Source organism: Populus trichocarpa, chromosome 15 (genome assembly GCF_000002775.5).
Source record: "Populus trichocarpa isolate Nisqually-1 chromosome 15, P.trichocarpa_v4.1, whole genome shotgun sequence".
Taxonomy (NCBI): domain Eukaryota; kingdom Viridiplantae; phylum Streptophyta; class Magnoliopsida; order Malpighiales; family Salicaceae; genus Populus; species Populus trichocarpa.
Genome location: NC_037299.2, coordinates 9,870,621 through 9,884,787, shown reverse-complemented (window position 1 = coordinate 9,884,787; position 14,167 = coordinate 9,870,621). Strand labels below are relative to the sequence as shown.

Below are 14,167 nucleotides of genomic sequence, written 5' to 3'. Positions count from 1 at the left end.
AATTTTTAATATGAGATATTAATTTCAAGAGTTTTCTGTTTAATTAATAGCCGAGAGGAAAACACAAAACATTTGGGCGATTTGCATTAAAAGTAAATGGATTGTTCATCATTTGTCGGTATGCGAAGAAGTAAAACCTTATGTAACTATTTAGTAGGTGCTCAGTGATAAGAGCTTGAAATTAAAAAGTTTGCTTCTCCTATGATTTTAGATTCGAGCCATGTGGTTACTAATATGATGGTCACTGAAGGCTTGTATGGTCGTTAACTTCAGGACCCGTAGGATTAGTCGAGGTGCGTGCAAATTGATCCGAACACTCACGTTAATAATATTAAAAGAAAGCTTTATGATTGTTCCTCATTACTTTGTTTCACAACGTAATCATATGTAGTTATAAATTAGTTTTTACCCTTTTATTTCAGTAATTTAAAATAAAATCATTATATAATTTCTCTGATTTTATCTAAATTGTTTTTATTATTGTTGGTAACCTGGTCTTTTTAAAAAAGTTTTAATTAATTGATTATCGTTCATCCTTGTTTTCGAGCAAGTTCCGAACTGTTTTTATGATCATTGTTAACTTAATCTTGATTATTTTTTACAAAACTTTTCAAATGATTTTTTAATTTGTTGATGGATTGCTCCTTCTTGTTTTCAAAAGATTTTCCTAATTTATTGTTGGATTGTTCCTTCTTATTTTCAAGCATATTTTTGCACTGTTTTATGATTGTTGCTAACCTAATATTATTCGTTTTTTAGCGGATGTTTTATATGACTTTTCAATTCCTTAAACTATCATTTATTTGCTTTTATATGTTTTTGTTATTATTATATCATTTTAATTTATAATTTTATTTAATTTGTTCAACTATGACAAACATAATCATAAGATTCCAAAGTAGATATATTTTTTTTTAATTAGAAGCCTTTGATAGGGAAAATCATGAAAATAAAGATACTTCGATAATAAATAACTAAAGTATAGATACTTGATTAGAAATAAAATATAATGTTCATCCATACTTGGCATACATGTCAACATATTGATGTGTCAATTTAACGGTTTAATCAATTTGGTAATACATGACAATAACACTTGATTATATAAACTCTAAGAAAAAGTTTAACTGATTAAGTTTTAGATTTGTTTTTCAATGGTCACGAATTCGAGTCCCCTCATGGCTATTGGAGGCTTACATGATCGTTAATTTCAAGACCCGTGAGATTAGTTAAGGTGCACGCAAACTAGTCCGGATATCTACATTAATAAAAAAAACATTAAAAATTCACACACTAAAATAACAAAAATAAAGTTGGTACACTTAAATAGAAAAAACAAAGTTGAATCTCTTTGTAGTTTACCTGGAAAAAAAAAAAAGAGGAAGAAGAAGAAGAAAGAATAAACATAGGCGTATTCTTGGAAATGATATTACTCCATGTGTAGTGTTTTCAAGGTCTATGAACAATGGTCAAGAATGCCTTCTTGTAATAGAGTGGTCTCATTCAATGAAAAGGCAACACAAAAAAAATATAGAAAAAGGGTAATTATTAATTATTGACAAGACATTTGTGACTAAATTGTTGTAGCTACATTACAAAATATTATTAACTGAAATATTTTATTTTTTATTAAGGTTTTTTTTTAATTCAATTTCACTAACCTAATCTTCTTCTTATTTTATTTTATTTTATTCTTGAATATTAGATTATTTTGAAAATTTTGTTTTATTTTCTTTTTGTTTAGTTAAATACCGGTCTCGTGGACTTTCTTTTTTTTTCTTTTTTAATTTCAACATTTAACATTAGATTTATTGAAAATAGAGCTTCATATTTTTTTTTTAATTTGTTTTCTATAAATTCATCTTGATATTATGACCAAGATGACAAGTTTAACAGGTTAATCTGAGTTGACATGGATCTTTTTCTTCAAGTCTCTTCTTTAATTGATTTGTTTTTCTATTTAATCTTTCAACCTTCAACATTGGATCTGTTGGAAATGGAGGTTCATAATTTTTTTTATTTACTTTTTATCAATATATCCCAGTCTCATGACCTAGGTTGCGGGTTTAACAAGTTAGCCCGAGTTGACTTGAGTTGTTTTTTTTAGATCTTTTTTTAATTGATTTTTTTTTTCAATTTCATCTCTCAACATTAAATTTGTTGGAAATTAGGTTTTGTAATTGTTTTTTATTCTCTTTCTATACTTTATCCTAATATCATTACTTGGGTCACGGGTTGACTCAATTCATATTTTTTTTTTTGTTCTTTTTTAATTGAATATTTCCTTTTCAATATAACCATTCAGCAACTCGAGCTTCTTTTTTATTTAGTTATTTTTTTAATTTTATCATTTAATATTAGGTTGTTTGGGAATTGAGCTTTATAATATATATATTTTTTTAATTTTATTTCTATGAAGTTATCACAGTTTTATAGATTTTTTTTTCTCAATTTCAACCTTTAATATTTGATCTATTAGAAATGGAGCTTCATAATTTTTTTATTTGCTTTTTATCAAGTTATCTGATCTCATTACTTGTTTCGTGAGTTTGATAGGTTAAGCTAGATTGACTTGGGTAGTTTTCTGTCATTTTTTAAAATTATTTTTTTTCAAATTCGTCCTTCAACATTTAGTTGATTATGAATTATCCTTCATAATTTATTTTGATTCACTTTCTATAGAGTTATCATGATCTCATAATCCAGGTTGCATATTTGATAAATTAAATTGGGTCAATCAAATATACCATCGTCTCAATATTTAAAAAAAATATCATTCAATATATCATTATATCAATATTTAAAACAAATATCATTCAATATACATCATATTTTGAGTTAGTAATTAAACTTTTTTTATTAAAAAATACACCAACGACATTAAATGTTTTATTTTAAAAAAATTAATTTAAACCGCAACACAAACACAAGAAAATAATCTAGTGTCATTCTTAGAAACCAAGCGTATTAGCTATGCAGTATACTATGATTTGCTTTGTAAAACAGTGCTTGAATTTCCTGTTACTAGAAATAATATTTTTTGCACCCATCTTGCTTCATTTTTACTTATTCCTGTACAGATCCTACTGTTCAATTTAGATAATTTGCAATCTAGTTATCTTTATAAGATGCAAGTTATAATAGATTATGTCTAATAATCATCGCTTATTTCTCTTGAAGGTCTAAGAGACCAAATCATGTCTAATATAATATATCATAAATATATTATTTCATATTATATTGTATCTTAACTTTTCAATTCAAATCATCGAAACTATGAAAATATTATTGGGCTATCTTATTTCCAAGGAATAATGCTGAAGGTGAAAAAATACACCAGGCGCGACTGCAACAATATGCCTGAATAAAAAATACACCAAGAACTAATTTGATGCTTGATTGTGTAAAAAAGAGTTGAATTTTATTAATTAAAAAATTAAAATAATAAGGATTAAATTTTGTACAGAAACAAAAAAAATAGCCTTTTCTTTTTTATATGAAAGACTACATTCTGATCTCTAAAATTTTTAATTATTTTATTTCTAATCTTTTAAGAGTTTCACGTTTCGATTCTTAATATTATTTATTTTATATTTTAGTTTTTGAAATTTAAAAAAAAAAAGAGTTGCTGAAAAATACAAGAGAAAAGATAAAGCGGTCATCAACCACTTTCAGTCACTAAAAAAGCTCATATTAGTGTCAATGGGTTCCTCTTAACAAGAAGGGTTCATTCAGGTGTTTTTTACAATTAATGTTGATAGAAAAAGTAGATTGAGAATTAAGAAATTATATTTTGTTTTGTTTTGTTTAATTTTAGTTTTTTTTTTAATATAGATCTAAGGGTGTTTTAAGATTGGAATTGTGTTTATTTGGGTACTTCTAGTATTTCTTTGATGTTTTTAGATGAAAAATAGTTGAAAATAGATTTTTAAAATTCAAAAACTAGGATCTTATTTTTTCATCGTGTGTACCTAGCATTTTAGGCCCATGCGTGCCTAGCTTTCCTTGTCTAGGTCAAACACACAGACCCAACCTTCTAGGCCTAGATTTCGGGCCTTTTCCTATGTCCCATTAGTTTTTTTTCCTTAAGTTTTTATTCAAATGCATTATATATAAAATAATTAATATCATATTTAAAGTAGTATTGATTTTTATATATTTATAAATCATATTATAGGTTTTTATAGTAATATTAATATTTTTTTAATTATTATATACCTAATATGAAAAAAAAATAAAAATATGTTCATCAATATTCTATAAAAGTAAAATTTCCTTTCTATTGTCTTTTAATAGATTTCTTTTTGCATAATTTTATCACATTAACTAATTATTTTCCTTCAATCATTTTAATATTTTTATTAAAACTTGCTTTTGAAATTATTATATGTTTTTTATGTTTCTAATTAAAAATATCTTTTTGTTAAAATAATTATGAAACATATTAATAACAACCCATTTATTTTATTTGGTTTTTAATTTGATCATTCTTCTTGATATTAATAGAAACATCTTGTCAATATATGTGCCATTAAAGCATTTATGAATTTCATCCTGCCAAAAACAATAGATCAAGACCATTAAAGGATATTTTGAAGTTAAAAATACATTTAATGAGATTCTTAGTATATTTCTTGAGGTTTTCAAGATAAAAAAAAAATGTTAGAAAATAGACTTTTGAATTTTAAAAACTTAGATCTCAACTTGCCAATTATTTTTAGTTGTCATAATATTAACAAGTCAGTGATGCATAGATTAAATGACGTTTCATCCGTTTTTAATAAAAGAAAAAAATCTAGGCACAAGAACCTGCCCTTCCACAAGCGTCTATGTTTCTTGTATTTGGGTAGAAGCATTGGCCCATCCTTCCAAGCATATACACGTATGACCTGTTTTATTTGGGGCAGATGCGAGTGGCCTTTTTTAAAATATATATTTTTTATTATTATTTTTTTCAAAAAAATCTCTTTAAATAATTTTTTTAAAATAATATTTAAGTGATTATCCAACTATGCAATTTTTTTTAAAGAAGATGAGACTTTTTTATTATGATATTATCGATTACTTTATGAATAATTATGTATTACCCTAATATGAAAAAAAATTTAACATTATTTGTTCAATAATATTTAATGAGAATAAATTATCTATGTTTTTAATTTCTTATTATAAAATATTTATAGAAACCGAACCCTCACTCAACAGACATGAAGAGATGCGAATAAGAAGTATAAAAAATGCCACGAAACTTGGTTAATTATTTGATAAGTCAGAGTAGTTCAATGAAGAATCGAATTAAAAGAATTTCCTCTAACAAGAAATAGATTATTTTGAAATCAAAATCTATAATAAAAAAAACCCCTTAATTACAAGCTAAATAACTTTATTTATAACAGGTAAAAAAATCCTAAATAATATTAAAAAAATAATAAAAGAGTTCTAAATGAAATAGAAAAAATAATCTTAAATCAACTAGGAAACTAATACTATTCCCGCATAATAGATTCTGAACCTTATCGCAAGGCTTTCTTGATGTTCGGTTGACCTGAAATTTTAATCGTATATAAAACAAGACTATTGAAAGCTTTTGGTATAATATGATCCTAAATCAATAGTTGGATTGAAAATTATGTTTGTTGGACTAAAACTGTGTATTAGAAGAAAAAAATAAGCATGTAGCTGTCGAAATTAATTAGTCAATGAAGTAGATGGATCACGCTCCTCTTGTACATAGATTAAATTGACTAAAGTTTGATCATCACTTGTTAAAAATGTAACCTTCTTGAAATTCATCTTGATTTAAATACTCTGAATAAGCCTATTGAATGCATATTTTAGTTTTTTTGCTCTTGATCTTATAATTGGCCTATGCAAAACTTCTAATGGATCATTCAATATAGTTTATATTATAACAAATCACTAGTTGATTTCTAATCCAATTTTACAATCTCATCTGAAACAAATAAAATTAGGGGCAAATCCCAATTTACCATCCAACTTTTGGGTAGTCTCAATTATATTCTTAAATTATTTTTCATATCAATTATACTATTGAAGAATTTTTGTTTTTCAAGTGAACTACTCCGATAAATATAATTAATAAAATTATTAATCATCTGCGTGCTTCTCATGTGCTCCTTATTAGAAGAGGAAATTGGAGGAAAATTTCCTTTCAATTCCTATGCAAGACGAGTCACGTGCTTCATATGACATCAAAATCTAAAATCTAAATTTTTTTTTTCTGTATTTTAGTGAGAGCCTCCATGAGAGAATGAATAGATGGTGGATCTCCATTAAGAAAGCGATTAGAAACATATTTAACATAAGGATGAGAAAAGAGATTTTTCTCCAAACATATTATTAACCATTTATCTTCCAAGAGGGAACCTCCCCATCCCCTCTTATCTAACCACATCTTTTTTCGCGTTCTCTTTCTACTATAGTTGTTTTAGAACACATAATAAAGTAAAAATAACTTAGAATTGATGCACACAACAAACAATAACCTGAGATTGTTGGGCTTTGATACTAATTTGTAATAACATGAGAAAACAAATTAATAGTGGAAGGAGGGTATAACATAAGAACCCTAATTTGTTGTTTTATTGCTAAAGAAAAAAATCTATCATGGTTGGCCTTTTTAAGAAGTTCACGTTTTAAATAAGTTCAAAAACAAACCTATACAAACTAGAAAACTTAAAAATAAAGAAAAAATAATAAAAATACTAAAAAAACTAGAACAAATAAAATTACCAATATTTAATTTCCTAAACTAAATAAAAAAAATCACCATAAAAAATATTTTCCTAAACTAAATAGAAAATAATAATAACTAAGAAAAATGATTTCTCTAGAAATTCTCAAGCATCACATTTTTTTCAACTCTTCTAAATTGTTCCCTTTGTTTCCTTCTAACCAACAAAATAATCTAATTAAAGATAAATGTTTAGTTTTTTTTATCCCCTCCTCATTTTTCTTTTTCTGCTAATTGGCAAAGCCTAAAGATAATTTCATTTTCAACCTTCACTCCCACTCTAGCTAATTTTTCATTTCTTTTGTTTAAAAATTGAATCAAGTCCCGGAACTACAAAATAAAAACTCTTGTTAATCTTGTTGTTATAGCTATGAAACTCGATATGTCCTAGTAAGTTGATATAAGATCTAGGTGATCTAGGGTCTTGATCGGGTTTCAAATAGACAAAACTCGGGGTTGCAATTGACCTGGTCAAACCCCCACGATCTACCAGGTCAACACATAACCTGATTGACCCGGCATAATTCAAGTGAGACCCAACTTTTTTTCTTTACATTTTCTTAAATGAACCTAAAAATTGTAAAATTAATTTATGAATACTTAGCTCTATATATTCTTTTTATAACCTACATCCACATGAAATATTTATTGACTTTTTGATATGGAATATTTATATACAGTCTACATCCACATTAACATACATCTATATGAATTTTTTTTTAACTTTTATATGTGGGATAACTATATATAATCTATTTCTATATGAAGTGTTTTTTAATTTTTCTATGAGATAATTATATAATCTAAATCAACATGAATTGTTTCTTAATAATTTTATATGTATTATTAAAATTTTAAATATTTTTTTATTTTTTTACATCAACTTGTACCCGGGTACTACTTGCCGCTTTCCATGTGTAATAACTATGCTCGCAGCAGTCTTACTTTCAAAACAAAAATAATAAATAAATTACATGAGCATTCTATTTTAAATAAAAAAATTAGCCAAAACATTAGGAAAAAAAGAAGAGAAAATCCAAATTAAATATCAGAGAGAAAAACCAAATCTGCCATTTGTCAAAGCAAAACGAACAAACTACGAAAACAGAAGCAAATAAAAAAAAAAACCCTTAAAAATAAAAAGCAAAGGGAAAATTTCAACAGTGATAAGTGAATGAGTGAGAATCATGTGATGTGATCCACCTCCACCACTCTCCTTAACTTTGAATCAAAATAAGCCATAATAGCAATACTAATAAATTTTTCCACCTACAACAAACCACCGTCTTCTCCTCTCTCCCTTTGTCTTTTGTCTTTTGTTTTTTTTTGGTCTTTTGTTTTTTGTTTTTTATTAACTTTCAGTCTTTCACTCCTCTTTACTTCAACTGCTAATATTTTTGTTCTTTTTCTGGGAGAGAAAAGCTTTGTTTGTTTGCATCAATGGCTTCAAGCGCTTCAAGGTTTATCAAGTGTGTTACTGTCGGAGATGGGGCTGTAGGCAAGACCTGTATGCTTATATGTTACACAAGTAACAAGTTCCCTACTGTATGTTCTTTGGTCAATTAAATGACCCATCTAACTATCTCACCTCAGCTGTGCTTTATAATTTATGGTTTTTTTTGGTGATTTAATGTGTTTTTGCATCTGGGTTTTGCTGCTTTTGTTTTTTATTTTTTGCTTTTAGCTCTATTTTTAATTTAGTCTCAGTATCTCTCAAATCCTTTAGCTTCTGGGTTTTGCTACAAGGATAAAGTTTGTCCTTTTTAGTTTCTGTTTTAAGATAGTGATCTTGTGTTTAGCAGATTTTAGTTTTTTAGGCTTAATATTTTATCTCCATTTGAAAGTTTCTTGCTTTCTGCTGTTGGTTTTGTTCTTTCATTCAAATAAACATAAAAAATCAAGTTTCTTGCTTAATAAGTGCTATTGTCCCGTTTTAGGCTTCATTTATTTTGTCCTCATTTGAAAGTTTCTTGCCTTTTGCGGTTGATTTTATTCATTCATGCAAATGAACAGTAAATGTTATTGATGATTTTTTTTAGGATTATATACCTACAGTGTTCGATAATTTCAGTGCAAATGTGGCAGTTGAAGGAACCACTGTAAACTTAGGCCTCTGGGACACAGCTGGTATGATTATTTGGTTCGCTGCATGTTTTCTTTTTAATCTTTTTTTCCATAATTGTGCCTTCTTTTTTTCTGGAAACAGTTTTGCCAAATTAGGCAACTTTTATGATTCATTTGTTTCATTGACTTCCATAGGGCAAGAGGATTACAATAGATTAAGGCCCTTGAGCTACAGAGGTGCAGATGTCTTTGTCTTAGCTTTCTCACTAGTTAGTCGGGCTAGCTATGAAAATGTACTTAAAAAGGTGCAGCCTTTTTTCCAAATTGTTATCTTCTTAACTTTCTGGTTTCTTTTTTCTTTTATACTCGTTTATATCAGTTTCAAATATGAGATTGTTTATCCAGTGGATTCCAGAGCTTCAGCACTATGCCCCTGGAGTTCCAGTAGTACTGGTTGGTACCAAATTGGGTAAGTCTGCTAGCATCCATCATCATTTTTTCATCCAATTCAATGCTGGTTATTGTTCTTTTCTTGGTATTGATCTTGTCAATGCTGTTATGTCTAGGTTATACTGGTTAATATTTGCATCACAGTTGTTTATTGCATATTGCTTAATAGGTGAATGGTATATCTTCTTATTCAGAATTTGGTGAGCTCACCGAAGGCAATTTTGAGATATAAGCAGGCTAAAATAAGGACTTGTTCATATTCCAAGTCAAAACTACTTGGCAATGAGGCCATTGATGCATTTTGGTTCATTAAGATGTTGAAAGTAAATAATGAGTTTCCTCTTGTACTTTTCAGTTTTATTTGATATATTTTCTGAAGCCTTTTCATCATTCAAGCTTGAAATTCAATGGATGAATCTATATCAGTCACAAATTTGGGCAGACTTTCTATGTGTGTGTGTCAACATCACCTTTCCAATGGAAAGCGTTGTCCAATTTTGCAGATTTAAACTTTCAGGTTTTTGAGCAAGTAGGAGATAAATTTTAGGAAAGGAATTATATATAGACCAATGGATTCGTAGTTTAATGGTACTCATGCAAAGCTAGAGGAGTGAGGTCTCAAGTTTGGTTTTCATCCATTGGTAATCTAAAAAAAACAAAGGTGAAGTTTTGGAAAGAAATTGAAAAGTGATGACCAAGGCATATAAAGGTTATTTTTGCTATTAATATATGGATTTTGTAATAGGAAATCTTTGAAAAACCCGAATCCCAACTGAGATATTTCTGTCATGTTCAATCCTTTCTCTTCTTAAACTCAGTCCTCTTTGTTTACACAATTCTTCCCACATAACCAAGTGAATTTTCCCTTCCCTGGTTAGTAGCATTAGATGCTTGATTGAGATGGGTTTGATGATTGAGGGTCTGTTGTGTGATCAGAAAATTGTTCAGGTAAGTTCTCTCAAGGTTGGAATACTTGATGAAATTTAAAAGTAAGGAAATTAATCCATTCTTTGTTAATATTGTTCTATCAACTTGCTTGCGGATACATTGCAATTTACATTCTATAGTGTATCCATTCTTCATGCTATTCCATAACATTTAATCTCTTGAGAGGGAGAGTTGTTCAACCACCTTATTGGATTGCAAAAGTGTCGAAGTTAGTGTTCTTTTTTTTTTCTTTTTTCCTTTTTTGCAAACTAGTGATGATCGTTGATTGCCTGTAAAAAAATGAATAAGAAAAGAAACAAGAATATTGTTAGCTCTTGCAAATAATGACTTCTTTTCTTTTATCCTTCCAAACTGATGGTGGTCATTACTTTCTGAAAAAAATGAATAAGAAAAAAAAATGATCACTCTTGCAAATAAAGACCTTATGGGCGTGTGTGCCCGTGCTTTTTTGTCAAACTAATGGCAATCTTTGCTTTTCTGAAAGAAAAAAAGAACGAGAAAAGGAAAAAATGTTGGTCATTCTTGCAAATAAGGACCATGTGCATGCCTTTAGGGCACTTGGAAAATGAGTTTGGTTGTAACCAACTTAAAGTCTCCTTTTGGGGTTAAGAAAAAATATTGGTCATTATCGCAAATAAGGATCATGTGCATGCCTTTAGGGCGCTTAAAAAATGAGTTTGGTTGTTACCAACTTAAAGTCTCCTGCAGGATTAAGGAAGGATTTATAGATTATTTCTGTATCATTGTATTCTGTACAGAATTGAGAAATTTTTTCCCTCCTTTTGACATTTTGTATAATAAACCTAACTGGAACTTAATTTTGTGGGACAACATAACTGCTGTCAAGTCAAGGGCATAGCTTTTTCTTTTTTGTTCTTTGTGATTCCTTCCCTCTCCATTGTTCCTTTTGTCTTTTCACTGGCTTAATGTGAATGATTGTCATATGATAAACATTATCTATTTTTTTTTTAAAAAAAGTTACTTACAATTTCATACTACTTTTTACAACTCACTTGTATGATTATGTCATACTTCATTGCACTCATTATTTTATTAATCTCACTTATGAATAGCATAATTCTTGCTTTTTGTCAGGAAGGATATCAGTCCAAGTTCCCTGACCAAATAAGAACTCTGTTCTCTTTGATGTAAAATGAAATTGTATTGCCTTTCATGTCTTTGAGAGTTCTAGATTATGTGCAAACTGATTGGCATGAGCCTAGCCATCCATACTGCTTTTCATAATCCATGATGTTTCACAGATAATTTTGTGCTCTTATGTTTCATGAATCCTTCTGCTGGGAACTGTTGACCAATTACATGAGCTTTATTGACATTTAACATTTATATTGCGGTGATTAGCTTTGTGAAGCACCTTAGATGTGAATCTAATGAATGGTTTAAAATGGACATGTAGATCTTCGTGAGGATAAGCATTATTTGGCTGATCACCCTGGATTGGTGCCTGTGACCATGGCACAGGTGCAGTTTCTATTCAATGGTTGTTTATATTTTTTCTTGGTCTTCATGTGATCAACTTTTTTTAATGATATTGGTTATTCTATGAATAGGGAGAGGAACTCCGAAAACAGATTGGTGCAGCATATTACATCGAGTGTAGTTCAAAAACTCAGCAGGTATGTAATAGTTTGGCAATATGTTGAGTTGTATTGAGTACCTGTGTATGCTATCCATGAAATTGACCACCCAGCTAATGTTTATTGGATGAATTGATCATAGAAAGTTAAATCTTCTAGAGAAAAGGAGGTAAAAAAACTGCCAAAAGTCTTACCTCTGCAACTGTATGCAGTGGTATTCTCCTGAATTAATCTGAGTGCAAATTTCAGGTTTCCAAATGCTTGGCAAAACTGATTTTCCTCTTATGAAAATCTTATCAATGGGCTCTGTGCTATTTGGCATACATCCTGACTGTGTGACAGTCCTAAAGTAATATATTGCAGGCTAAGTTTACTATTATCATATAAGAATCTTGCCCTGCATCTATTGCATTTAGGACGACCTTTTCTAATTGTTCCTTGCAGGCATTAGATCACTTATATTATCATGTTGTAAATGACTTTTTTCATGCTATTGCAGAATGTCAAAGCAGTTTTTGATGCTGCAATAAAAGTAGTTATCAAACCAGCACAGAAACAAAAAGAGAGGAAGAAAAAGCCGCGCCGAGGGTGCCTGTTGTCAGTACCATCATTTTCTGCACTTTTAAGAGTTTTTTTTTAGAAAGACATGCAAAGTTTTCTGATCTCATATCCTCTTGACATATGGATCTTGCAAATTATCTTGGTGTCACTTATGCTTGGGTTTCCTTTATAAATGTTTTCATAGGCTTCTCTGATTTTTTTTTTTTGTTTCCCTATCCCTTTTTTCAGAGCTACTGCCACCACTTGTGTAATCATGTCAAACTAAATGGAAACATTTTATAATTTTTAGACTAATAGTTCACAGGCACCTGCAGTCATTTCTATCAAATGTAAATAGTATTCCTTTTTCATGTACAAGATTAAGCAGTTGGCATCTTAGTTGTAGTGGCTAAGTGTTTCTTTAATCAGTGGAAAAGGAGTGCGGAGACATGGGTTTTTTGGATGCTAAGGAATATCCTAGGCCTGGGTCCCTTGAGTTGGTAAAAGCGACCATCTAAATTACATATGTATGAGAAGATAGAATTGGAAGATTAAGTTCAAACTGAATGTCTCAAGGATGTTGAGTAGTGGTTGTGAATACGTGGACTGAAATATGTATATATTGAAAGGACATATATATAGAAAATAGTGGTGAGATGTAATATGGAAGGGACAACGCGAAGGAAGTCTCATGGATATTTACTGGTTCATTTGGGAATACAAGGGTTCTAAATTTCTAATATGTTTATTGATATAGAATTTGTGGAGACGGAGACTGTGCCATTTATTAGTTTTCTTTTTGACTTGGCCTTGATGCCTCTGTGTTAGAAACATAAGTTGATTTCTGGGAGCATAAGCCATAAGATATTGACACCAGGTAAATAGGCGATCTTCCCTCACCGAAATAATACAATGCAACAGTTACTAATTGTTTTTGTGAGTAGCATTTTTTTTGTCACGTGTACACTTCTTGTCATAGAGAGAGCATGGAGAATGAGCAGATCTTGTTATGTTACATATATTAGACATGACCTTATGCCCTGCTCACAGCTAGCTAAATGTCTTCTGTGATCGGTTTGCCATTGTTGCAATAGCCAGCTGTTTCTCCTCACAATGCATACAGGTCCCATTGTAGAATGATAGAGCTATGGAGTTATTAGAATGACTTCACTGTCTCGGTCAATTGTCATTAACTTGTCGTCATATCTATGATGTTATTTGATGGGCACTCCCTCAGAGATAACTACTGAAGAAGAGGTCCCTTCATGGTGGTATTTTACATGCACTGAATGTTCTGTTGAAGGTCTTTTGCCTGCCTCATCTGGCTGCTTGCATTTAAATCTTATCTGTTTTACTTGCTTGTGCTATTCAGAAACTGAGCTTCTCTCATTCTTTTTGCATTATTCCTTGAAATGCAGAAATGTCTTTTGCGGGAGGAGGCTTCTGTGTCTCGAATGAAGAACCCCTCATCTCCAAGGTGGTTACTCTTTGGCATAACTGTGGCACCACACTGCTCGGATATACCTCAAGATGTTGGGTCCTGCGAATTTGATTTTGAATGCGGCATAGCTCCTTGCTAAAGGTCGCGCTCTCGAATTTCAGTGGAAAACATGCTCATTCAGTACTAATCTATACTTTGTAATTCATTGTATAAAGTGGAGCTCAGCTGGCTTTGTTTCAAGTTTTTATTGTTCATGGTATATTTCCTGACCTTTTGGTTTAACACTAGTAAAACATGATTTGTTTTTCCTTCTGCAAGCTGATTTCTCTCTTTACTTTTTACAAGCTGGTTGTTATGAATCCAAAAGAAAAC

The 14,167-nt window shown here is 29.9% G+C and overlaps 1 protein-coding gene across 2 annotated transcripts; it reads left to right on the top strand.

Annotated features, from left to right (window-relative positions):
• The first annotated feature begins 7,892 nt into the window (after positions 1-7,892).
• On the top strand, positions 7,893-14,112 carry LOC7475516 (rac-like GTP-binding protein ARAC8). Of its 2 annotated transcripts, XM_002322119.4 has the most exons (8): positions 7,903-8,299; positions 8,794-8,881; positions 9,014-9,123; positions 9,224-9,287; positions 11,634-11,698; positions 11,788-11,853; positions 12,314-12,411; positions 13,773-14,112. In XM_002322119.4, exons 1-8 carry the CDS (start codon positions 8,195-8,197, stop codon positions 13,810-13,812), a joined length of 636 nt encoding a protein of 211 aa, XP_002322155.3. In that variant the 5' UTR covers positions 7,903-8,194; the 3' UTR covers positions 13,813-14,112. The 2 variants fall into 2 exon arrangements, with proteins under 2 accessions (XP_052303519.1, XP_002322155.3); XM_052447559.1 differs by lacking the exon at positions 13,773-14,112 and having other exon boundaries at positions 7,893-8,299; positions 12,314-12,578.
• The last annotated feature ends 55 nt before the right edge of the window (positions 14,113-14,167 follow it).

What these genes read in the sequence shown, in the direction of transcription:
- LOC7475516 (XM_052447559.1), top strand. Translation starts at nt 8,195, where the DNA reads ATGGCTTCAAGCGCTTCAAGGTTTATCAAGTGTGTTACTGTCGGAGAT. An exon ending in AGGCCTCTGGGACACAGCTG is followed by an intron (nt 8,882 to 9,013) that starts GTATGATTATTT and finishes TGACTTCCATAG; the next exon opens with GGCAAGAGGATTACAATAGA. An exon ending in TGCCTGTGACCATGGCACAG is followed by an intron (nt 11,699 to 11,787) that starts GTGCAGTTTCTA and finishes TTCTATGAATAG; the next exon opens with GGAGAGGAACTCCGAAAACA.